General features: G+C 48.0%; 1 protein-coding gene across 12 annotated transcripts in view; it reads left to right on the top strand.

Moving 5' to 3' along the window:
• CMKLR1 (chemerin chemokine-like receptor 1) overlaps window positions 1-26,045 on the top strand; it is a 49,633-nt gene that overhangs the window by 9,964 nt on the left and 13,624 nt on the right. Inside the window, exons 2-5 of one of the 12 annotated variants that reach the window (XR_010318590.1) lie at window positions 5,013-5,091; window positions 6,926-7,020; window positions 8,013-8,062; window positions 13,943-20,344. The exons of 2 other annotated variants lie outside the window; for them this stretch is intronic. Coding sequence is in view for 1 of the 10 variants with exons in the window: in XM_023559436.2 (XP_023415204.1) it covers window positions 22,091-22,105 (15 nt within the window). In the remaining 9 variants the exon portion in view is untranslated. Of the gene's footprint in view, window positions 1-3,982; window positions 4,081-4,102; window positions 4,213-5,012; window positions 5,092-6,925; window positions 7,021-7,968; window positions 8,063-13,942; window positions 20,345-21,953; window positions 22,106-26,045 lie in introns of those variants that run through there. 9 more of the 12 variants (XM_064272300.1, XM_064272301.1, XM_064272302.1 and 6 more) reach the window with 9 other exon arrangements.

The following is a 26,045-nucleotide window of genomic DNA, read 5'->3' as shown; positions in this document are numbered from 1 at the left end:
CTATCAAGTCTGGGATAAGGAGATACCTCTCAGATGAGAAGGCTCCTCTCAGGTGAGGAGGATCCTGCCAGGTTGGGGTGAAGATATTTGTGAGGCTGGGGCCCTATATCTTCTCTCTGCTTCGGTGAGCTTGTTCCTGATCCATACTTTCTGTTTATTCCACATTCTTGGCCATATCCTAGCTCTGGTGTTTCACATTTTCCAGGGCGCTAGGAAACCAGCGGAGTCCCTGAATGGGGCCAATGGTTAACCCACTCGGCTGCTAATCAAAAGGCTGGCAGTTCAAGTCCCCCAGAGGCACCTTGAAAGAAAGTCCCAGTGATCTACTTCCCCAAAAATCAACCATTGAAAACCCTACAGAGTGCAGTTCCACTCTGACACACATGGGGTCATCATGAACTGGAATCAATTTCACGGCAACGGGTTTGGGTTTTTGGGTTTAGGAAGTCAGCAGCCCCTCGTAGTTCCTCCTTCCATGAGCCTTTTTTGCTGTTTCCGCTGCCTGAAGGAACTTTTCCTAGCTGAGCTCAGGCCAGGGTTCTGCCAGATTCTGCTTCCTGTCGCTAAGATCCTCTGGGGCCAGCCACTCCTCCTGGCAGGGTCACAGCAGACGGTTTATAGACTGGATACCTACCCTCTAACTTCACACACACTCAGCCATTGGAAGCGTAGGAGGTGGGGCAAACAGTCCCATTTTACAGCCAAGGAAGCTAAGGCCCAGAGAGAGGTTGTGCCTTGACTCACTCTTTCATTCTTTAATCCACGATGTCTTTATTAGCTACCTTCCTTCTCTGCCTTCAGAACGCCATTCACCCTCCAGTGGCTCTTAACTCTTTGCTCTTGAAGTTCTATGAAGTGTAATGATTAAGAATTTGGTTATACTTGGATTCGAGTCCTGAGTCTCACTTACTAGCTGTGTGACCTTGGGTCAGCTACTCTCTCTCAGCCTCCGTTTCCTTACTTGTCAATTAGAGGTGCTGAGAGGATCTGTCTTGAGTTGTGTGCTGAAGATTAAATGGGACAACAATTAATGTCACTGAATTGTACATGTGAATGATGTTTAAACTGTCAAATGTTTTCTTATATGTATCTACTTACCACAATTAAAAAAAAAAGGATTAAATGAGACAGTCCAAGTCAAGGGCTTAACACTGTGCCTGGCACTTAGTAGGTGCTCCGTAAAGTCATGTATCTAGACTTCTGGACCCTTAAAACAGATGGGGTGTATCTGAGGTCCCTGGTAAATACTTTCTGGAATGGAAGTGAATTTCTTAAATTGCCCCCTCTGTTCCACTCCCAGCCCCTGTCCACCTCACCAAGAGGAGGTCAGGGTTCCCAGGTGTGAAGAAAGAGTAAAGCTGAGAACAGGAACCCCTGTTCTGGAGAGCATTCATGTTTCCCAGTTTCCAAAGCAATGTAGGCTTGTCAACGTCTCATAACAACTTTATTGTAGATGAGACTGAGACTCAGAGAGGTTTGTTCATTGCCTGAGGCCACACAGCTGATAACAGACAGAGGAAGTTTCCTGGTGCCTCATCCTACCCTTGCCTGCCTACCACCCAGACTACTCCTATTCTCCCAGTCCTTTTCTCCAGGGTCCATGTTCCCTCCTTCTCTGTGGTTTCCAAGCCTTGTCCCTTTACCTACACCACAGACTACTCCCACCAAAGTGGGCCTTTGTGATCAGGCCATGTCTTCATCTTCCATGAGCTGACAAAACTTATCAGCCTTCCCATTCATTCATTCCCTCAGGAAACTGTTCTCATCCAGATGTCTGGTTGGAAACCAAAGCAATAAATTCACTCACACTGATGTGTGTGCAACTGATGACAGCTTGCTGTGCACAGTCTTTGGGGGCAGGAGTGGGGGTTCGTGAGCACAATGCCTTAAACGAGCAGTGAGTGTCCATGATGGTGGACATTCAGGCGCTATGGATATGAGGTGAGGGGAACCTTTTGGCCAGGATCTTCTTGGAGGCATGCAAGCAGCAGCCTCGTCTGCTACAAAGGACTGGAGGACAGGAAGTTACTGAGTCAAGTCCTTAGGAGAAGTTTATACTTTCAACTTCCCCACGTCTCCAGTGGGGCTTCTCTCTTTCTCTTTTTCCTCGTAGCTGAGAATTGAGTTGACTTTCTTTTTCATGTGACAATTGCACATTTGCAGAGCTCAGACCTGGGAGGTATGGAGGTGAGTGTTGCAATCTTGACACACCCTGTGTCTATACTGCTTGCCCACCAGCCTGTCATTTTCTGATGGAGACTGGGGGCAGAAGTGGTTACCCCAGCTCTGTCCTGTGGTGTGGATGAGGAGCCTGGGGTCTTAGTGGCCCTCTGCCGAACGGCTAAAACTGTCTTCTCACTCAGGCATTCCTTCCTTCCTTGTGTGCGTGTTGCAGGGGGTGCTGGGAGGGGATGGGGCAGTGCTGGCTGGGTTGTGTGGGGAGAAGTGCATCTCATCAAGGTGGAACTGGTGCTTAGAAGCGTCTGGAATCCAACTGCTGGCTTCAAATTGCTTGACTTCCTAGCTGCACGGCCTTGGATGGGCGAGAGGAGCTGAGGGCTCAGCTGCCCCAGCTCTGCCATGTACTAGCTGTAAGGCCTTGGGCAGGACACCTGGCCTCTCTAGGGCTCCGTTTTCCCATCTGTAAATGAAACTAAGACTATAACATGCCACCTCAAGCTGCCACAGGCATCAGCGCAAGAACATGGGCAAACCACAGAGCGTCGAAAGGCACCACAGTTATTATCTAGGGAAATTGTCTCAGAAATCTGGCCTCAGAGAAGGCCCAGGCCCAGGCCACCACCCCGCCTTGGGGAAGCTGTCCAGACTGGGTGTGGTGTGGGGCCAGTGGAAGCGGGACTTTGCCTTCCCCAGACTCTTGGAGCTTTCTCCTCTGAGAACTGCAGTCCCTCTGGCATCATGTTGTCTTTAAAACTCACAGGATTTGTTGTTCTAGGGGGAACCTGTGCTGTGTTCTCAGGCCCCGTTTGACTTTGAAATCTAACGGGCTTGCGGGGGGTGGAGAGAAACGGACATAGGGAGGTAAATTTTATTCTAATTTTTTAATCTCTATTTTTTTTGTATTTTCCACTGCCAGTTGTTTAAAGGAAAGAATTTGGAACTGGGGATGTTGGAATTGCGCTAATAATAGCAGGGATGCAGGCTGCCTACGCCTTCCAGGAGCCTCTCGCAATAAGTGTGCAAGTTAGCTATTTTGCTATTAGCTATTGGTAAAAAAAAAAATTATTTTTTATTTTTTTTATTGGTATCCATAGCAATGGGGCGGATTAAGTAAGAAGCTCTGCCCCCTTCCGTCTGGGATTTTGGACAAGGCTCTTCACCTCTCTGCGTTGTGCATTCCTAAAAAACTGGGGCTACCTCAGGTGATTAGAAGGGAGCAGGTCCATGGGAGACCCTGGTAACATGGTTCTGGAACTATCTGAAAGGGTTCTGTGGGTTGACTCTAGCCAGCACCTGGCTCCCTCAGGGATGGTGGTGACCAGCTTGTGTATCACCTGGGATGTTGTGTTGGAGATACAGGGTGCAGCCCCAGACACTCAAGTCCCTTAAAAGAAAAAAAAAAAAGAACAGTTGCCACTGAGTGGACTCCAACTCATGGTGACCCCATGTGTGTCAGAGTAGAACTGTGCTCCACAGGGTTTTCCACGGCTGGTTTTTCAGACATAGATTGCCAGGCCTTTCTTCCAAGGCACCTCTGGGTGGACTCGAACTGCCAACCTTTTTGCTTAGCGGCTGAGCTGCGTTAACTGTTTGTGCCACCTAGGGTCTCAAGTTCCTTAGGTGGCTCCAAAGCTTATAGGGTTCAGGATGCAGAGCGAGGCCACTGTGAGGTGCTGGGTCCGAGGCCATCTGCCCTGGTCACTGCCTTGTCTTGCTCCTCTTGCCCTGTGAGCCCTCCAACTGGCCTCACCCTCCGTTCTCCTTTCTCTTTCTCCTCTTTCCTCATTTCTCCTGGAGCCAGTGTCCTCAGCCAGCTGGAGTCTTCCAGAAGTGTGTGGAGCATCTTTGGGCAAATCTAAGCACTTACTTGTCCATGTGGATGGGACTTCAAGGCCCCAGGTGCTGGTCCAGTTCTCCGTGATTTCTTCCCCTGGGAGCTGGATGTGATCAAACTCAAGGCTGTGGCAGGAATCCTGTTTCCACTGTCCAGGAAATATGCTGCCTGCCCACTACCCCTGCACACACCACATAGTAGGTGCTCAGTAAACATCTATGAAGGAGTGAACTGAGGAGCGGGATGGCAGAGGGACGTACCTCATACTTTGAGGCACAGGGTCTGGGACACCATTTGAACCCCCTCTTTCCCTTTGGGAAAACCAAACCCTTACTAAAATTATTTTGAGGTCATGTGTTTTATTTTTTAAAACACATACAATTATTTTGAGATTATACATATGTATATATGTGTATATATATATATATATATATTTTAATGCATGGAAACTTTGCATATATACCTGTGCATTTAAAGACAAAAATAGGGACCCTCAGAAACCTTTGAGTCAGCTCCTGGAAGAGGTAACTTGTCTGTGCTTGGGCTCCCTGTCTGGTAGCTCATTTTGAGAAATGGCAGACAATCCATGGATTGTTGCATTGGAGGAGGAAATATATACAAGGAAATAGAGGCACAGAGAGGTTAAATAATTAGGCCAAGGTTACACAGCTGGGAGGTGGCAGAACCAGGGTTTGAACCCATGCAAACTTAACTGCAACACCTGGAAAGGTGCCACTTTGCTGACCCCGTTCCTGCCTGCCCGCCTAAATCTGTGGCTGGGCAACAAACACACAAAAAACCAAACCTGTTACTGTCAAGCCAATTCTGACTCATGGTAACCCCATGTGTTGCAGAGTAGAACTGTGGTCCATAGGGTTTTCTTGGCTGCAATCTTAACAGAAGCAGATGGCCAGGGCTTTCTTCTGTGGTACCCTTGGCTTTGGTTAGTAGTTGAGTGAAAACGGTTTGTGCCAACTAACCTTGCATTTTATCACAGCCAGATCCCAGAGGGAATAAACCCCAAGAACCCAGCCAGCAAGCACCAGGGGCTTTGAGACCCCTTCCTTGCACCATGGGTAGGTGTTATACATTTAATTATGTCCTCCAGAAATGTGTATCTACTTGGTTAGGCCTTGATTCCCAGTATTGTATGATTGTCCACCATTTTGTCATCGATGTCCTTTTCTTCTGTGTTGTAAATTCTACCTCTGTGATGTTAATGAGGCAGGATTAGAGGCAGTTATATAATGGGGCAGGACTCAATCTACAAGATTAGGTTGTGTCTTTAGTCAATCTCTTTTGAGATATAAAAGAGAGAAGCAAGCAGAGAGACAGGGGGACCTCCTACCACCAAGAAAGCAACACTGGGAGCAGAGCTTATCCTTTGGACTCAAGGTTCCTGTGCTGAGAAGCTCCTGACTGGGGAAGATTGATGACAAGGACCTTCCCCCAGAGCCAACAGAGAGAGAAAGGCTTCCCCTGGAGCTGGCACCCTGAATTTGAAATTCTAGCCTCCTAAACTGTGAGAGAATAGAATTGTATTTGTTAAAGCCATCCATTGTGGTATTTCTGTTATAGCAACACCAGGTGACTAAGACAATAGGCAAGTTCTTGGTTTTGCCCAAAGATGTAAACTTTGGGGTCTCCCAGCTGGAGCCCTGGACTTTGGGCCTTGGCTGGATCTCTGCCTGGCTGGGAAGCTGCCAAGCCAGGACTGTGGACCCACTGGCCTTTCTGGAACTGTGTGCTTCTCATCTGAGGCATGTGGCTGTGGGGCCAGCCTCTTTCTCCAGCTGGCTCCACTCTTGCCAAGTCTCTACCTCTTGGCTCCATTGCCACTGTCTGTGAGGCAGCCAGGAGTTGTTGGCAAGCATCCTAGGACTCATTTCAGATGAGGAAACTGAGGCCCTAGATACAATGTCAGAAAACGAGGCCAGGTGTCCAGTCCTGTTTCTCCAGTTATCCTGGATCCTGAGCTCAGGAAAGTCCTGTATGCCATGTCCGCCATGTTGGGCCAGATAGTGGCTTCCAGCTCACTGTTTTCTGAAAGATTCGTGGGGTCATGGCTCAGAGAGGGGAGAGGCTTATGGAGGTTCACTTTACAAATTAGGAGCAGACTTGGGACTGGAACCCAGGTCACCCATCTCCCCCAGCACCTTGTTCCTCCTCCTTTTCTATTTCCATTTTTAAATGAATGAATGGATTCATGGTTTCCATCAGAGAGGGTGTCCAGGCCCCCAGCAGTTGGCGGGAGGAGCAAGAAGGTAGGTGGAGCTAGTGTGGATATAGGTGTGGCCTGAAGGGCTATGCTTGTCCCAAGCCCATGGGTCATTTTCTTGAAGGGTAGGGGCTGGGGGAGGAAGACCAAAGTGGAGCAAGTGTCTAGACAAGGGAGTTATCATGGATTGAATTATGTTCCCCCAGCAAATGTGAGTATCAACTTGGTTAGGCCATGATTCCCAGTATTGTGTGGTTGTCCACCATTCTGTGATTGTCCACCATTCTGTGATTGTAATTTTATATTAAAGAGTATTAGGGTGGGATTGTAACACCCTTACCAGGTCACATCCCTGATCCAATGTAAAAGGAGTTTCCCTGGGATGTGGCCTGCACCACTTTGTTATCTCTCAAGAGATAAAAGTAAATGGAAGCTAGCAGAGAGAGGGGACCTCATACCACCAAGAAAGCAGCTCCGGGAGCAGAGCGTATCCTCTGGACCCAGGGTCCCTGTGCCGGAGAAGATCTTCGGCCAGGGTAAGATTGAGGACAAAGACTTTCCTCCAGAGGAGACAGAGAGAGAAAGCCTTCCCCTGAAGCCGACGCCCTGAATTTAGACTTGTAGCCTACTAGACTGCGAGAAAATAAACATCTGTTTGTTAAAGCCATTAACTTGTAGTGTTTCTGTTACAGCAGCACTAGATGACTAAGACATAAGGAGAAGCAGAGGGAGAAGGAAGAGACTAAGGGAGGAAGAAGAAAGAAGGAGGAGAAAGCTTTGCCTTTGGGTAATGGGGGATGTGGGGAGGATCTCAGAAGGTGGGCTGGCACTTTTTTCTCTTCCTAAACTGGAACAAGGTGGTGGTGGAGGCTTGAGGTCTTAGATATTTAGTTCTGAGATCCAGGCTCTTGGAGTGGGTTGGGTCTCTTGGTAGAACTCAGGAGAAAGCACATATGGGTTACATACCTCCCTGGGCTTGGGGAGAGAGCAAAGGGTGTCTTCCCTTAATCACACCTCCCCTTTGTGATTTTTAGGAAGCTGCCAGGGTCCTCATGTTTTTGCTAAAACTCTCCTTCTGCTCCACACAGTGCCTGAGTTTCCATCATCAAAGATTTAGAATTCAACTCCGGTCATAATGTTCCCCTCCAGCCACCATATTATTTGAATGAGCAAAGCTCTTATGCTTCTGAGCTGCCTCTGTCCAGGATGCTGGCCTGACCAACTCCTACTTGTCCCTTGAGTTCCGCTTCTTCCAGGCAGCCTTCCCTGACTTGGCGGCTGGAGTTGGTACCATGCCCCTGTGTTCCCCCAGTGCCCTGGGTTTGCTGTGTTGTGATTTACTCATTGTTTGCCTCTTCTACCTGACTTTGGGTTTCTTGGGAGGGGGAATCTTTTCTTTTCGTATTCCTAGCTTCTAACCTGGCACCTGGCAGGTAATATGTGCTCAGTAAGGTTTATCGAACATATGAATGAGAAACATGTTATCTGTTATTAGATATTTATATCTCAATGTGAAAGAAGCCCTAGATGGTTTTTGTTTGTTTGCTTGTTTTTAATCACACTCCCTTACAACTGTACCATGTTCATGTCTGGGACAATGTGATATAATGGTAATAATTATAGTCATAATCAACAACAATAATAGCAGAAATAATAATTGATAAATTACTGAAAACTTACCATGGGCCAGTCACTGCTCTAGATGTTTTATATACCTTCTCTTATTTATTCTTAGTGTCAATTCTATGAGGTATATACTATTACTGCCCCATTCTACAGGTGAGGAAAACTGAGGCACAGAGAATTTAAGCAACAAGGAGGCCTTACAGGTAAGTGGTAGAGTTGAGATTTGAACCCAGGTGTTCTTAGCCATTTCATGCTGCTGCCTCTTCCATTTTCTAGCTGTGTGACCTTAGGCAAGTTGCTTGACCCGCCTGGGCTTTAGTTTTCTCCACTGTAAAGTAGGGGTGGCAATCAGGGCTGCTGGGAGGCTGGGGCAAAGTGAGGGGTGGGAAGGCCCTTGAGTGTCAATAGTGATGGTTCCAGTGGCTCAACAAGGCTGTGGTTTCAAGGTTCTCTGCCCATGACTACAAGCTGCAGGGGTCTCAGAAACCTGCACCAGCTGAGACGTTATGGGCCTGAGTTCTTGGCAGGGGGGGTTTGGAAACAGGGTGGAGAGAGACAAAGGCGCCTCTGTCTGCCACTCGAAATCTTGGGGAGTGAGTGGGGCAGGTGTGAAAACACAGAGAAGGCATGAGGACCCCTGCCTGGGAGCGGGGCAGCCCCCTGTTGCCTGCCAGCATTGATTCTCCATGAGCAATGGGTGGAAAATTACTCTGGATCCTTTCCTGAACGTTCCAGGATGGCTGGGTACAGTTCACAGAGGGGAGGGCCTTGTCCCCACCCCAGGAATGTGATCGTGGTTTTATTTTAAAACAGAATAAAAACAGAAAAGAGGTTCACTCAGCGGCTACTTGGGGCTGCCCAGGGCTACCAAGCCACGTCCAGAATGAAGCTCTTGGTCTGAATCGGACTCTGTGGGCTCAGGGACAACACTGGGGACCTACTGGCCGCAGGTCACTGTCTTGTTCCCTGTGGATTCCATCCACCTTTTCCAACCCACCTGCTGAGGAGCGGGTGGGTAGGAGCCTCCTTCTTTGAGAGCCCAGAGCCACTCTTTGCAGCTGATAAGGGAACCTCAGGCATAAATCTGCCACTTCACACCATAGGGCATTTCATGCACCTCAAAAATGCTTTCCTAGTTCTTGATCCTCACAGAAGCCCTGGGAACAATTGTTATTGCCCTTTGATAAATGTGGAAACTGAGGACCAGGAGTTGAAACAGCCAGTACAGCTGGGATAGGAACCAAGAGCCTTTGAATTCCTGTGAGACCTTGTACCACGGATGTGGCTCGGGCTCTATGGGGACAAACAGCCTAAATGACTCTGAAGCATTTTCTAGATGGATTAAACCACCGCATGGCCAGTGCAAACCCAAAATACCAAACCCATTGCCATTGAGTCAGCGGCCCCATGTGTTGTAGGGTAGAACTGCTCCATAAGGTTTTCTTGGCTGTAATCTTATACGGAACGAGATTATTAGGCTTTCTTCCTCGGTGCCTCAGGGTGCGTTTGAACCGCCAGCCTTCTGGTTAGTAGTTGAGTGCAGTTTGTGCCACTGGGGACCAGTGCAAAGGGAGACCTTAAAACCCATTTGCTCATCATAAAAGACCCAAAATCTACTAAGAGGCCCAAAACATATTAAGAATATGTGGGAAGTGATATAATACATGATTACTGATTGTTAACATTGGTGTCGTGCAACATGTTAACATTGTTACAATGTAGCGTGTTAATATTATTACAGCATTTTTGTATTGATTGTGACATCGTAACAATAAGATCCTAGAAACAAGCCAAGCACCCATCCACAGGACACTGGTAACATAAATCACAGCAAATCCAGTGATGGAGTACTATACAGCTGTCAAAAAGGATAGGCTGCTCTTTACATTCTGGTATGAAATCATCTCCGAGATATATTGTTAGGTAAGAAAGGCAAGTTGCAATAGTGTGTATAGTATACCACCTTTTATGTAAAAAAGGAAAGAAATCAGAATATACATTTGTATTTGCCTAAAAGAACACTGGAAGGAGACATGAGAAACTAATAAAGGGGTGGGTGCGGGGGGATTAGGTCAATGGCAACAGGGTAGGAGCAAGGCTTTTCATTCTAGCTTTTTAAAAGGTTTTAGATAGTTTTCAATCATAGAATTGTGTTACCTAGTCAGGAAAAAAAAAAAAAAAGGGCCAAATTAGAACTGTGCGGGCACGTTCCCTAAAACCACCAAACCTATTGCCATCAAGTTGATTCCAACTCATAGTGACCCTACAGGACAGAGTAGCACTGCCACATAGGGTTTCTAAGGAACAGCTGGTAGATTTGAACTGCTGACCTTTTGGTTAGCAGCCAAGCTCTTAACCACTGCGCAAGTGTTATTATTATTATAAACTCTAAGATCCTATAGGGTTGCTATGAGTCAGAATCAGCTTGACGGCAGTGAGCATGGAAGGTCTATGGCCTCCATACCCAGCATCTCCTTGACCATCATGCATGTACACATTTAGGATTGTAAACCTAGAGGGTCCTGCACAAGGTGTGTGAGCAAGGGCACTTCTATTCCATGGGCCCCTCTTGCCTCTGGGTGGAGGAGGGGGTGATCTGTCAGTAGGGGAAACCATGAAATTTATTGCCCAAACTGGGGCACTTTGGAGAAAGGAAAGGGCACTGTTCTGGATTGAATTGTGTCCCCCCAAAAATGTGTGTTGACTTGGCTAGGCCATGACTCCCAGTACTGTGTGGTTATCTGCCATTTTGTCATCTGATGTGATTTCCCTCTGCGTTGTAAATCCTAACCTCTATGATGTTAACGAGGCAGGATTAGAGACAGTTATGTTAATGAGGCAGGACTCTGTCTACAAGATTAGGTTGTATCTGGAGTCAATCTTTTTTGAAATATAAAAGAGAGAATTGAGCAGAGAGGTTAGGGACCTCCTACCACCAAGAATGAAGAGCCAGGAGAAGAGCATGTCCTTTGGACCAAGGGTCCCTGTGCTGAGAAGCTCCTGGACCAGGGGAAGATTGATGACAAGGACTTTCCCCCAGAGCCCACAGAGAGAAAGTCTTCCACTGGAGCTGACACCCTTAATTAGGACCTGTAGCCTTCTAGACTGTGAGAGAATAAGCCCCCCACCCCCACTGTCATTGGAGGCTTGCGTGTTGCTATGATGCTGAACAGTTTAAATCAGCTCATGAAAACCAATGGGTCATAAGGAAGTGATCCTCAACTGGTTATGGGGATGGTGCCGGACCAGGCAGTGTTTTGTTCTTTTGTGCACGGGGTCACCATGAGTCGGAGGCAACGGCAACAGCATAAACCTGGCTATCTAGACTGAAGCTAATAGGCATGTCTCCCCCAGCACGTCTAGGAAAAATTGTTTTTACTGCACTGCAGTTTGGGGCGGTGCCACCAGCTTACACGAGGGGTGTTGTAATCCAGACAGTAAATGTGGGTATCTCCGGGAACACCCGGGAGACTCAAGGCTGTGTGTGTCCACGGTCATTGACATTGATCAGCACATCACACCGTGTCTTCTCTACACGGGTCCCAGGAGAAAGTCCTTCTGTTCCTAACACAGGAAGTCTTGTAATTCCCCTGAGCTGGCTTTGATTTTCACTGGGGGCAAGTGACCTGTGAAACTGGTTTCCCTTTTCCAGACTAGGGGCCTGGGAGCCCAATGTGTGGCACACCCATAGTAAGCATTTAGACTTTCCTTATCATCTGCATTTTTCCCCCTCAGTCCTGGCTCTGTTTTCTGGCCTCACCCACATTTCCCTTCCTCCTTTTACTCTGACTTATAATTTATGTTCCCCAGTAGAAGTGAGTCTCTTTGAACTTTGTCTTCCCATCTGGACTGAGCCAATGTAAATAAAATGTATAAGTAAATAATTTGACAAATCTACAAGCCAACACATCCCATAGCACCCTAGACCCCTGCTCCAGGGGAGCAGCTCTGGAGGTCTGGTGGAGGCCAGCCAGCGAGGGGTTAAGAATGGTGCAGAGGAAGCAGCCAATGTTAAAGTGAGGAAGTGGCCGCTGCCAGAGGAAGGAGGTGGCTGGCTTGTCCCCTGTGACTCCAGAGGGCTGAGCCAGGCCTGAGATGGACGGGACAGGTTGCTCTAGTTCATATTAACAAAAAAGGAAGAGCTTTCTAATGACTCGGCCAGTCTTTCTAGAAGTTCTGCTTGTGCGAGGGGGTGGGGGAGGAGAGAGAGAACGCTTTGGAGAATGTAGGACCCAGAGAATGTTTATTTCCAATTATTTTGTTCTTGGAGGGTTGGGGCAGGAGACCTGAGCCTGTTTCTGGGCTGAAGGGCAGGGGTGGCTGGAAAAGGGAAAAATTATCATCCAAGAGATGGGTGTTGACTCCAGGGCTGGTGGGCGCTAGAGAGGAAGGTATGAGTGGAAGTCTTTTGAGATGGAGCCGCTCCCCATTTTAAGGTGCAACCAAGACTCAGATAGACAATGTGACCCCTTGGTTGTTAGTGGGATGATGGCTTATGCCTGTCTCCTCCTTCTACAAAGTAAGCTCCGTCTGGGCAAGAGCCTTTTGTCCCCTTTGCTCACTGTGGCACCCCCAGCCTAGCACAGGTGCTCTGTAGAGATTGGTCGAATTCATTGAATGAATGGAAAACAACAACAACGAAAAAACAATGCTCATGATGGCAGAGGCAGAATTCAAACTCATTGTTATCCAACTCCGGAAGCAGCTCTCTTAAAACACAACAGCTAAGGAGCTTGTTTGTCTGAAGCAAACTCTTTATATATTTAGGTAACCAACCTACCCTAGTTTGCACTGAAAGCTCCACATCCCAGAAAACCCCTCAGTCTTGGGCAGACTGGGATGATTGATCTCCTTATACACCCTATATATGTGATCTCATGTAACCCTTACATCAACCCACTTTACAGATGGGGAAACTGATTCCATCACCCACGTTACACAGCAAGCGAGGGCCCAGGCTGGGGTTGGCGTTTGCAGCTCAGTGAGACTTAAGTTGTCAGCTGCATGGAGTCGCTTTCCTCATTTCTGTCACTTGAGCCTAAAGCCTCTCTGGCTTTAGGAGACGTTTAGGGTTCTGGAATTCCCCCTGTTTCTTCAACCAGTGCTTTTCTGTTTTTCTCCCAGTAATGCCCCTCCTAGGCATGGCTTGGGCTTTGCCTTGGGAGAGGTGGCAGTGCTGTGACAGGGTCGAGGTGTAGGGCAGCCTGTTCCTCCTCCCCAGCGCCTGGGAACAGGGTGAGATCTTGTACTCCATGTCCTAGTTGCTGGATCAGCTCATTCGTCAGCTGCTGGGCTGGAGCCAGGAAATTCCAAGGGAACAGAACCTGTCTGCTTGACCCCCAGCCCCTGCACCCTAGGACGGGCAGCCTGGGCAGGGGCAGCTGAGGTGGTGCAAGGCTCTGGGTTCTCTCAGGGGTCCCACCAGCTGGGCAGGCCTTTGCAGCCTCCCTACACCACCTACCCTGGGAGCCTGTGCTGTTCAGAGGCGGGTGAGTCCGGTGAGTTGGGGGTCACCAAGGATATGTGGATGTATGAAAACCCGTTCACTCGCCAACCCTGTGCACACAGTAAGGGCAGTGGGTGCAAGAAACCAGACTCTGGACCCAGAAGTGCCTCCAGTAGAGCAAGTCACAGGACATCAAGGGCAGTCATGGTGATTGAAGACTTGGGCCCTGGAGTTAGCCTGGGTTCAAATCCCACCTCTGCCCCTTCCTAGCTGTGGGATCTGGGGCTAGTGACCTTGCTGCTTTGTGCCTCAGTTTTCACATCTGTAAAATGGGAATGAAAATTCCTATCGTGAAGGTTTGTTTTGAGTAGAAGCATAGGGTACGCAGTCAGTGCCTGATACCAAAACCAAAACCAAATCCATTGCCGTTGAGTTCGATTCTGACTCATAGCGACCCTATAGGACAGAGTAGAACTGTCCCATAGGGTTTCCAAGGAGCGGCTGGTTGGTGTGAACTGCTGACCTTTTTTAGCTAGCAGCCAATCTCTCAATCACTACTCCACCAGGGCTCCAGTGCCTGATAAGTGGGGGTTAATGTCACGCCCCAGTCTCTCACTTTCTGTCCTTCTTACCCTAGGGCTGCCCTTGAGTGCAGGACCTGTGAATGGGAGTGCGCTGCTGAGTCCATACCGAGAAGCCTTGCTGATAAGACATGAGGGAAACCTGAGGGAGAGAAAAGAAGGCTGGTACTTTAATGCCTGTCCCAGCCCAGCCGTCAGTAACAGGGGCCCACAGCCTGTCTGGAGGTGCCTGGGCGTGCTGTGATAAGATGAGAACATTTTAAACAGCTGTGTGGGATGAAGCTGGGGCTGGTTACCGCAAGGGCTCTGGTGTCCCACAGACCCGGGTCAAGTCCAGGCTCCACCAGGCCCCGGCTGGTGATTCTGACCTGGTTATTTAACCTGGGGGCTGGGGGGCCAAGTTGTATCCCTGAGATGTCCCACCATTTAGCAGCAACCATTCTCTACCACTTCTTTTTCTACCCCTATCCCTCCACATGGAGCCTGGGTTGTACAAGCGGTTTGCAATGGAGTGCTAACCAAAAGGTTGGTGGTTTGAACCCATCCAGCAGTTGCAGGGAAAAAACGCCTGGTGAACTGCTTCTGTAAAGATTACAGCCAAGAAAACCCTATGGAGCAGCCCTACTCCGTGACATTTGGGGTCACCATGAGTCGGGGGCCGACTCGACAGCAGCTAACAACAACCACCCCTCCACACACCAGCCTGAGCTAGCGGAAGTGTCCCTGGAGACGCTGGCCTCAGGGGTGGGAGTGATGGAGAGGGGGCGGGATCAGGCTGCAACTGCCTACTAGTCATTGGGTTGAAGGAGGAGCCTCCAGGGTTCAAGAACCAGAAGAAGCTTCGGCATAAGCAGCGCTAGGCACCTGGCCCTTGCCCACCTGCCCCCACACCTGGCACTAAGAGAAACGTGCAGGGCTGCACGTGTGGTGAGGAGAGAGGCCGAGGTGTGACCTGGGTGATTTTTGCTGAGAGGGAAGTCCTCACCTTTCATGTGCCAGGCTCTACATGAGCATCCTTGGAACCCCCTAGGTGGTGCAAATGGTTAACATACTCAGCTGCTAACCGGAAGGTTGGAGGTTCAAGTCCACTCAAAGGCACCCTCAGAAGAAAGCCCTGGCAATCTACTGCCAAAGAATCAGCCACTGAAAACCCTGTGGAGCACAGTTCTACCCTGACGTATATGGGGTCACCATGAGTCGAAATCAATTCAACAGCAGCTGTTTTTTTTTTTTTTAATATAACTGGAGGGAGAATAATTTATGGCCTTATTTTCACTGATCACAGTGTCTGTGGCAGAGATATTGAGAAAAACAAAGGAAAAGGGATAAAAAGTTCTAAGTAGCAATATAACTAAGAGCAAATTTTGTTGGCACATAAACATGTCGAATGAACAACCTGTGCTTTACAGGCGAGGACACTGTGGTTCAGAGAGGTTGAATAACTTACTCAGGCGCACACAGCTAAATTAGCGGAAAAGCTGGAATTCAAACCCGGGACTGTCTGATTCCAAAGCCCAGGTTCATAGCTATCCCCCTCTGCTGCCCTTCCAGCACCTGTAATTCAGTCCCTGGGTGGTGCGAATTGTTAAGTACTCCACTACTAGCTGTAAATTTGAACCCACCCAGAAGTGTCCCTGAAGACCGTCCTGGCAATCTGTTTCTGAAAGATCACAGCCTTGAAAAGCCTATGGAGCACAGTTCTACTCTGCACACATGGGGTCCCTATGAGTTGGAATGGCACACTTGTCCTGGGATGTGTACACACTGTCTCTCCTGTCTTCTCCCCACCACCACCACCTCTGAAAGACCCTGGGTCAGTGAGGCCAAGGGATGGGGAATCAGCATGACCACGGTGACCAGATTTTGTTTGTGGCATTCGTGACTCTTGGAGGCAGGGAGGGTCTCAGCCCCTGGGACCTGCCAGCCTGAGCCCCTCTCCTTGACCTGGCTTCTTCCATGAAGAGTCATCTGAGACTCTCTGGTCTCCGCCCATCTGTTCATCCAGAATCTTCCTCTGAGCACTAGCAGTTGCCATGGAAATGACTCTCAAAGCAAACGTGCCCTTGTGGGCTGAGAAAAAGAATCCTCAAGAAAATGGGGAGATTGTCAGGCTCCCCAGCTCTAAGGTGGGATCTCTGATTCCTGGAGCCTCCAAAGACCACCCGTCCTGGGTGGGGACAAGGGACAGACTTGGAACTAGCGGTAGGATCCGCACTCAGCTCCGCAGGCCCCTTGCAGTTTCCTCTCTCCAGGCTCTCTTCTTCCAACCCAGCCCCCACATCAGCCACAAGGGTTAGGAGCCAGGGTCATTTTAGAAAGATGGACACACCTCTCCTAAAAGCCATCTATGCCTCCCTACTGCCCATAGAATAAAGTTGGTGGCTTGCAGGGGATCTCACAGTCTGAGCCCCTCCTCCACCTCAACCACATCTCCTGCCCTCGCCCTCCTCCTCCCAGATACACATTCACACTCTAACCACACATTGTCAAGCCTCTGTGGTTTTGCACACACAGTTCCTTCTGCAGTGAATGACTTCTCTCTCCTCCGCTCGGTCTGGCAAAGGCTTCATACCTTCTGAGGCTCAGCTCAAACATCACCTCCTCCAAGAAGCTTCCACTGATTTTCCCAGCTGCCTTCCGCTTGCTTTGGGCAGAGCCAGAGCCACAAGCTCAGCTACCAATAAGGCCAGCCGGGAACACAAAAGACCAAAGCAGGGACATTCTTCACTTTCACAAAGAAAGACGTGCAGTCCCAGTACATTTGAAACAGAGAATGACTTGCTTCATCTTTCATCAGATTGAACTTATTTCTGCCACAGCCAAAACCCAGGGCAAGCTCAAGGGGACAATAGGGAAGAGTGGGGAGTGTGGGGAGCCCTCCCTATCTGTAATGCAGGCCCAGTGTGGCCAGTTCCCAGGAAGTCGAGGCTTTATGTGACATCTCAGAGCACAGATGGTGTCATGGTCTGTACCTCCACCTACCTCCTCTACCTAAGGGCAGGGACAGGGCCATCTCACCCCACAGCACCTGGCGAGGAGTGTGGCACATAGAAAGCGCCCAGTAGCAGCTTTTTGAATGGCTGGATGAATGCACAGCTCATGCTGTTTCCTGAGCCTGCCAAACCTGCTCCCACCTCAGGACATTTGCACTTGCTGTTCCCGCTGCCTGAAACTCTTTCTTCTTCTTCCTTTTTTTTTTTTTTTTTAAAGAAATTCAGTTTTGCTTTATTTTGTTTTTAGATGAAAGCTTACCGAGCAAATTAGTTTCCCATTCCGTAGTTTATGAGCAAATCGTTCTGTGGCATCAGGTGCAATCCCCACAACACGTCAGCACTCTGCATTACCACCCTGAGTTCCCCATTTCCGTTCGTCTGGTTTTCCTGCCCCTTCCTGCCTTCTTATCTTTGCTTTTGGGCCAGTGTTATTCTTTTGGTCTCATATAGATTGTTTTTCTAAGGAGCATTTTCCTCGTGGGTGTTACTGTTTATTTTACAGGACTGTCTATTATTTGACAGAAAGGTGATTTCCGGGGATGGCTTCCGTTCCAAGTTAGAAGGGTGTCTAAGGGCCATAGTCTCAGAGGGGTTCCTCCAGTCTCTCTCAGATCAGTGAAGCTGGTCTGATTATGAATTTAAATTTTGTTCTACATTTTTTTCCCACTCTAACCAGGACCTTCTATTGTGGTCCGCATCAGAATGGTCAGTAGTGGTAGCCAGTCACCATCTAGTTCTTCTGGTCTTAGGCTAGTGGAGGCTATGATTTCCATGGTCCGTTAGCCCTTTGGACTAATTGTTTCCTTGAGTCTTTGGTTATCTTCACTCTCCTCTGCTCCAGATGGAAAGAGGCCAATAGTTGTATCTTAAATGGCTGCTTGTAAGCTTTTAAGACCTCTGATGCTACTCACCAAAGTAGGATATAGAACGCTGCCTTTATGCTGATTGACCTAGATGTCCCCCAGAACTATGGTTGTTCGCCTTCAAGCCCAGTAACTCAGTCCTGCGAGGTGTTTGGTTGTGTCTAGGATGTTCCCACGACTGTGCCTCTGTGTGCTCTGTTACACATATGAATATACACTCAGTACACACAAATATGTCTGTAGAAATATGTGCAGCCAAACTATACATGCACATGGCTGTACTCCCATTCGCCCCCCTACATCTATCCAACATACCTATCTACCTATGTATCCACTCATAATTTCTTGTTTGTTATTAGTGTTGCAGGATTGTATATGTTATGGTATTTACTGTCATTGCCTTTTATTCTTATGTTCCTCTCAGTGTTTTCCCTTGCCTTGGTCATGTTGTGCCGACTTCCCCCATATTGTGTACTGCCTTTCCCATCACCAAAGTTAACACGTATCTACTCTCTAGTTAGTGATTTTCCCTCCCTTTCCCTCCTATCCCTGGTAACCATCAAAATATATTTCTTTCTGTGTATAACCCTTTCCTTGACTATTTATAATAGAGGTCTCATACATTATTTGTCCTTTTGTGATTGACTTATTTCACTCTGCATAATGTCCTCCAGGTTCATCCCTGTTGTGAGATGTTTCACAGATTCATCATTATTCTTTACGGTTGAGTAGTATTCCGTTGTGTGTATGTACCACAGTTTGTTATCCATTCATCCATTGATGGGTACTTGGGTTGTTTCCATGTTTTTGCTATTCTAAATATGCTGCGATGAACATGAGAGTGTATCTGTCTGCTCTTGTCATGGCTCTTATTTCTCGAGGATGTATACCTAGGAGCGGGATTGCTGAATCATATGGTATTTCTAGTTCTAGCTTTTTAAGGAAGCATCATATTGTTTTCCATAGTGGTTATAACATTTTACATTCCTACTGGCAGTGCATAAGAGTTCCAGTCTCCCCACAACCTTGCCAGCATTTGTTGTTTTCTGTTTTTTTTTTTTTAATCAGTGCCATTATTGTCAGGGCAAGATGGTATCTCAATGTTGTTTTTATTTGCATCTTTCTAATAGCTAATGGGAAACCTTGGTGGCATAGTGGTTAAGACCTACAGCTGCTATCCAAAGGTCAGCAGTTTGAATCCACCAGGTGCTCCTTGGAAACCCTATGGGGCAGTTCTACTCTGTTCCGTAGAGTAGCTGTGAGTCGGAATTGACTGGACGGCAACAAGTTAATGGCTAAATGATTGCAAGCGTTTCTTCGTGTTTTTTAACTGCTTGAATGTCTTCTTTAGTGAAGTGTCTGTTCATGTCCTTTGCCATTTTTTAATTTGGTTGTTTGTCTTTTTGTTGTTGAGGTGTTGAAGTTTTCTATAAATTTTAGAGATTAGACCCTTGTCAGATCTGTCATAGTCAAATTTTTTTTCCCAGTTTGTAGGTTCTCTTTTTATTCTTGGTGAAGTCTTTTGATGAGCATAAATATTTAATTTTTTAAGGGATTCCAGTTATCTAGGTTATCTTTTGTTTGTGCATACTTAGTTATGGTTGGTACTCTATTTATGCCATGTATTAGGGCTCCTAGCATTGTCCCTATTTTTTCTTGCATGGTCTTTATAGTTTTAGGTTTAACATTTAGGTCTTCGATCCATTTTGAGTTCGTTTTTTGTGTAAGGCGTGAATTATGGATCTTGTTTCATTTTTCTGCAAATGGATATCCAGTTTTGCCAGCACCATTTGTTAAAGAGGCTTTCTCTTCCCCAACTTTAACCCTCGAAACACTCTTTCTTCAGGTAGCCATGCGTCGCCCTCTGCTTTCATTCAGGTCTCCACACAAATGTCACTTTCTCAGAGAACCCTTACCTGAGCACTCTATCTGAAATAGCACCCCCCCCCTCCACCCCACTCTATGCCCAAATCCTCTTTTTTATTCATAGTACATATCGCCACCTGGAGGAGATCTGGTAGCTCAAGGGTTAAGCACCCAGTTGCTAACCAAAAGGTTGGCAGTTCTAACCCACTTAGCGACTCCGACTCCGAGGGAGAAAAGACCTGACGATCTGCTCCCATAAAGATTATGGTCTAGAAAACCCTGTGGGGCAGTTCTACTCTGTCACATGGGTTACTATGTGTCAACTGACTTGGTGGCACCTAATAACAATAACATCACCACCTGCTATTATATTTTACTTTATTTTTCCATCATTTACATTTTCCAGCATTACAGTGAACCAGAACCAAATCAAACCAAACATGTTGCTGACGAGTCAATTCTGACTCATAGCAACCAAAAAGGATGGAGTAGAACTGCCCATAGGGTTTCCAAGGCTGCAACTTTTTGCAGAAGCAGACTGCCACATCTTTCTCCTATGGAGCGGCTGGTAGATTCCAACCACTAACCTTTCAGTCAGCAGCTGAGTGCTTAATCACTATGCCACCAGGGCTCCTTCAATGAACCAGACAGGCTTCTAAAACGTTGTTGTTGTTGTTAGGTGCTGTCAAGTCGGCCCCGGCCTCATGTCGACTCCACGCACAATGGAATTGGGCCTTTGTGATCCACAGGGTTTTCATTAGCCGCTTTTTTGGAAGTAGATCTCCAAGCCTTTCTTCCTAGACTGTCTTTGTCTGGAAGTTCTATTGAAACCTGTTGAGCATCATAGCAACACGCAAGCCTCCACTGACAGACGGGTGGTGGCTACGCATGAGGTATACTGGCCGGGAATAGAACCTGGGTCTCCCGCATGGGAGGCGAGAATTCTATCACTGAACCATTGCTTCCCCCTCTAAGAACACAAAAACAAAAAACATTCCAAACCAAACCAAACCCCTTGTGGAGTCAATTCCAACTCATAGGATAGAGTAGAACTGCCCCACAGGGCTTCCAAGGCTGTAATCTTTATGGAAGCGGACTGCCACATCTTTCTCCCATCGAGTGGCTGGAGGGTCCGAACCACAGACTTTTCAGTTAGCAGCAAAGCACTTTTAACCACTGTGCCACCAGGGCTCTTTTAAAAAAAAATTAGTAATGTAATATCATTTAATTTTCACAACAACCCTGTAAGGGAAGAGCTACTATCGCCGCTATTTTTCAGATGAGGAAACTGAGGCACGGAGAGGTTGAATGAGTTGCCCAAGGTCACACAGCTGGTGAGTGGCAGAGCTGGGATTCAAACCCAGTACCCAGATCTGGGCCTGGCATATAAGAGGTGTTTAAGAAATAGTTTTTGGAAGTATGGAGGCAGGGAGAAGAGAAGACCAGAGAGCTGGAGGGAGGAATTCTTAGCCTCTCAAGCTTTCCGTTAGCTCAACGTCAAGGCCTGTCTTGCCGGAAGCTTCTCAGCCTCCCAGAGGGTTTGAGTCAGCCTGTTTGGGAGGGGCCCAGCCCCACCCTCCCTCACTCTCCAAGAGGGCCTCTGTTTTCAGATCTCTCCCACGCAAAGATGCCAAGCCACACTCCTGGATCCTGGGCTCATGCCGAGTACACTTCCTCCCATGACAGGAGCCATGGAAGGAAGAGTCGAGGCAGAAGTTTCTGGAACAAGAGGGCCTGGAATGAACAGAGCTGTTGGACAGCCAGGAAGGGTCCTAGGTGGGGTTGCCCTCGCCAGATGTGCTCATGGATGAGTGGATGGCACATGAGGAGAGGCTGGGAAGGGGCTTGGGACCCATCGCTGTGGCCTTCAGACGTCTCTAGTTCACCCAACATTCTCAGACATCTGACCGTATTTCTGAGGAGGCCTGTGCACTGCCAAGATCTCCTTGGACCCTAGAATAGTGGACTCAGCTGAAGGAGCAGTGGAAACACACTTCTCATGCTCACTGCTGTGGGGTAAACTCTCCCAATCCCTGGTGGCACAGTGCTTAAAGCACTTGACTGTTAACCAAAAGTTAACAGTCTGCAGGATAAAGATGTGGCAGTCTGCTTCTGTAAAGATTACAGCCTTGGAAACCCTATGGGGCCGTTCTACTCTGTCCTATAGGGTCACTATGAGTTGGAATCCAGGGCAACGGGGTTTTTAAAAAATCCTATAATATTAACATAATAATCGCCCTTGTGACAGGCACCATACCAAGAACTTCACAAGCCTGGTTTCACTTAATTCTCACAGTGCTTTGAAATGATACTGCTATTATCCCTATTTTACAGATGAACAGCCTGAGGCTCAGAGAGGTGAAGTAACTTGTACAAGGTCACACAGCCAGGAAATGATGGAGCTGGAATGAAAACCCAGGACTCAGTGATATATATAACATGATTCTAGGGAGCCCAGGATGGAGCCCTGCTTCTCCCCCACATGCTTACCTGCTGGGTAACTTTGGGAAAAATCACTAAGCTTTTCTGAATCTCAGGATTCCCTGGGTGGTGCAAATGGGTAACACGCTAAGCTGCTACCTGAAATGTTGGTGGTTCGAACACATTCAGAGGCATCTCGGAAGAAAGGCCTGGAGATCGACTTCTGAAAATTCAGCCATCGAAAACCCTGTGGAGCACAGTTCTACCCTGACACACATGGGGTCGCCATGAGTTGGAGTCGACTCGATGGCCACTGTTTTTGTTTGTTTGTTTTTGGTATCATTTGAGACCCTTCAAAGGGTTGGCCATTTTGCTAAGTGCATCACATGTATGATTTCCCTTCATCTCTGCCTTATGCTGTGTGATCTGCAGGCCCCAGAGGCAGAAACGTAGCTCAGAGGGTTGTAGAATAGCCTGGAAGTCACAAAGTGAAGCCGTCTCCTCCTAAGCTTTAACACCCTGCCCAACAGAGATGGGGCTATAACCAGTCCCACTGAAGGACTTTAATTAAAAAAAAAAAAAAAACCCACTGCCATCAAGTCGGTTCTGACTCGCAGTGACCCTGTAGGACAGAGTAGAAGTGCCCCATAGGGCTTCCAAGCCTATAAATCTTTACAGAAGCAGACTGCCACATCTTTCTCCTGCAGAGCAGCTGGTGGGTTCAAACCACTGACCTTTCCGTTAGCAGCCAAGTGCTTTAACCACTGCACCACCAGGGCTCTTGGGACTTTAATGAACTGTGAAAACATGTTCCACAGTGTCTCTCCCAGAGGATGTGGGATGCTGGAAAGGGAGGCAGGGCTGTGCTAGGGTGGGAATGGCAGACGGCGTGGCTTCCTCTTCTGGCCTCAGGGCCATGTCTGCTTTGAGCTGAAGCTGAGAGGGACCGCTGCTTCCGGACATCATCCTGGCTCATCTCTAAGCTCTGTTGGCTTCGCGCTGGCCCAGAATCAGCAAACTGAAATTGGCCTGGCTTTCTCCCCACTGTGGGACAAACGGTGGTTTTTGTGGCTGGTCCTCACAGACACGTCTGATTTTTCTACATACACGTTTGCTGAGCACCTATTGTGTGCCAGGCACCGTCTCCACATCATTGATTCATGGTGTGCTCGTGATAACCCTAACCAACCAATTGTTGTTGAGCTGACTCCAACTCATGGCGACCCCATGTGTGACAGAGTAGAACTGCACTCCATAGGGTTTTCCAAGCTTATTTTTCACAAGTAGATTGTCAGGCCTTTCTTCTGAGGCACCTCTGGGTGGACTCGAACCTCCAACCTTTCAGTTAGCAGCCTAGCGTGTTAACTATTCGAACAGCTCAAGGACTCCACAGAGGTAATCGTATTAACCCCATTTTGCAGCCACTGAAGCTAAGAGAAGAGAGGTGGTTCATCCATGATCCTTGAACTAGAAAGAGGCAAAGTTGGGGTTGGAACCTGCTCTGGTTGACCCCCAGGTGTGGACTCTTAGCAACCGTGCTGCACTGTCCCCTGTGGTTTGGGTGGGGGACAAGTCTGAGGTGACCTTGTTGTAGACAGCAAGGGCCTCAGTCTTGGTCATGGTGGTGGTGAGAGCCTTGTAAATTAACCTTGAACCTCTGACCCAGAGTCTTAAAGCAGCAAGGGGTCCCCTTCATCTACTTCATCCAGACCCCCTGCTTTCCAAAAATGAAGTTTTCATCGTTGCCATTTTGTAGCTGTCTCAAGCACAGCTCAGAGAGGCACAGCAACTTGCCCAGGGTCGCACAGCATGGAGCTGAGCTGTGCTGTCTTTTTATTGGTTCCAGTACAAGATTAGAAATAGACACTTGGCCCATTCAACTATGGCATTTTTTAAATCTAGAAGAGAGCCTCTGAGATCAGGAAGTCCATCCTCTTTGTTTTACAGTTGGGAAAACTGAGGCCCTACTGGGCCAGGGATTTATCTAAGAATGTTTTCGAAGTAGAGCCTGCAAGGTCTAAAAGAAAGAGCACTGGATTCTTGACCTGGGTTCAATCTCCCCGTGCCCCTCATTAGCCACGTGACCTCGGGCAAGACTCTTAAACTCTCTGGGCTCCAGCTTCCTCAACTCCAGAAAGACCGTAATAAATGCGACTACCCCATGGGGTTTGGAAACCCCGGTGGCATAGTGGTTAAGTGCTGCAGCTGCTAACCAAGAGGTCGGCAGTTCAAATCTGCCAGGCAGTCCTTGGAAACTCTATGGGGCAGTTCTACTCTGTCCTACAGGGTCGCTATGAGTTAGAATCGACTCAACGGCAGTGGGTTTGGCTTTTGGTTTTTGGTACCCCATGGGGTTAGTACAGGGACTGAAGGAGATGATGCATGTGAAGAGCTTCTCAATGTCCTGCCTCACATGGTGAAAAAACAACCAAGCCCATTGCCGTCACTCAGTTCTGACTCATAAGGACCCCACGTGTTACAGAGTAGAACTGCGCCTGCACCGTAGAGTTTTCTTGGCTGTAATCTTTTTTTTTTTAATTGTGTTTAAGTGAATGTTTACAAATCAAGTCAGTCTCTCATACAAAAACTTATACATGCCTTGCTATGTACTCGTAGTTGCTCTCCCCCTAATGAGACAGCACACTCCTCTCCAGCCTATATTCCCCGTGTCCATTCAGCCAGCTTCTGCCCCCCTCTGCCTTCTCATCTCCCACCAAACAGGAGCTGCTGACATAGTCTCATGTGTCCACTTGAGCCAAGAAGCTCACTCCTCACCAGTATCATTTTCTGTCTTATAGTCAAGTCCAATCCCTGTCTAAAGAGTTGGCTTCGGGAATGGTTCCAGTCTTGGGCTAACAGAAGGTCTGGGAACCATGACCTCTGGGGTCGTTCTAGTCTCAGTTAGACCATTAAGCCTGGTCTTTTTATGAGAATTTGAGGTCTGTATCCCACTGTTCTCCTGTACCATCAGGGGTTCTCTGCTGTGTTCCCTGTCAGGGCAGTCATTGGTGGTAGCTGGGTACCATCTAGTTTTTCCAGTCTCATTCTGATGTAGTCTTTAGTTTATGTGGCCCTTTCTGTCTCTTGGGCTCATAATTACCTTGTGTCTTTGGTGTTCTTCATTTTCCTTTGCTCCAGGTGGGTTGAGACCAATTGATGCATCTTAGATGGCTGCTTGGCTGTAATCTTGATGGAAGGAGATCACCAGGCATTTTTTCCGCAGTACCACAGGGTGGGCTCCAACCGCCTACCTTTTTGTTAGTAGTAACTATTAGTTGACTCAGTGGCAACCGTTTTTTCAAGCAAGAAACAAATGACACACCCAAACAGGGTAATCGTCATGTGCTTCATCAAAGGAGGACCTACAAAGGGGTGGACAGTTAGTTACTATGTTTGGCTCACGTAGTAGGTGTTCGGTTAAATGTAGTTATTATGGTGATGATTATTAATATTTAACTCTGACATTCTGGGGCCCAAAATTCCTTATCAAGATGGCCCAGTGTCCCTCACACTCCCAGCCTGTGGCTCTGGTGTGAGTTTAAGAGGTCTGGGAGGCTGTTCTCATTCATCTGAGCCAACAACAGAGGGAGGAGCAGAGCATAGGGGTTCAAGCCTGGGTTCCCCATTTCTTTGCTCTTCTGTCTAGAGGCAGTTGGTAGAGCTCTGTTGGCTGCCATCTCCCAGGATCTCAAGGTACCAGGGAAGAGAATCAATGCTTCTGGGGTGGTATCAGATACCAGCTGATCCCAGCGTTGAAGACAGGATATGCTGGCCTGGATTTGGAGGGTAGAGGCTGGACAACAAACAGCTCTTGCGGCGGGGGGCATCCAGGAGACACTCAGATTCTAGGCTCTGAGCCAATGCTGTGAGCAGGACATTGAGCCCGTGCCATGGGTTGGCTCCGGCTTGGGGAGAAGTTGGCCACCACTAGCTGCCTTCTCAGACCACATCCTGACCAGCCCACGTAAACCACCCCCATACCCACCGCCTTCCAGACGCACTGTGTATAGAGCTCA

This window comes from Loxodonta africana, chromosome 19, assembly GCF_030014295.1.
Source record: "Loxodonta africana isolate mLoxAfr1 chromosome 19, mLoxAfr1.hap2, whole genome shotgun sequence".
Taxonomy (NCBI): Eukaryota; Metazoa; Chordata; class Mammalia; order Proboscidea; family Elephantidae; genus Loxodonta; species Loxodonta africana.
This window is presented reverse-complemented; position numbering and strand designations above follow the sequence as displayed.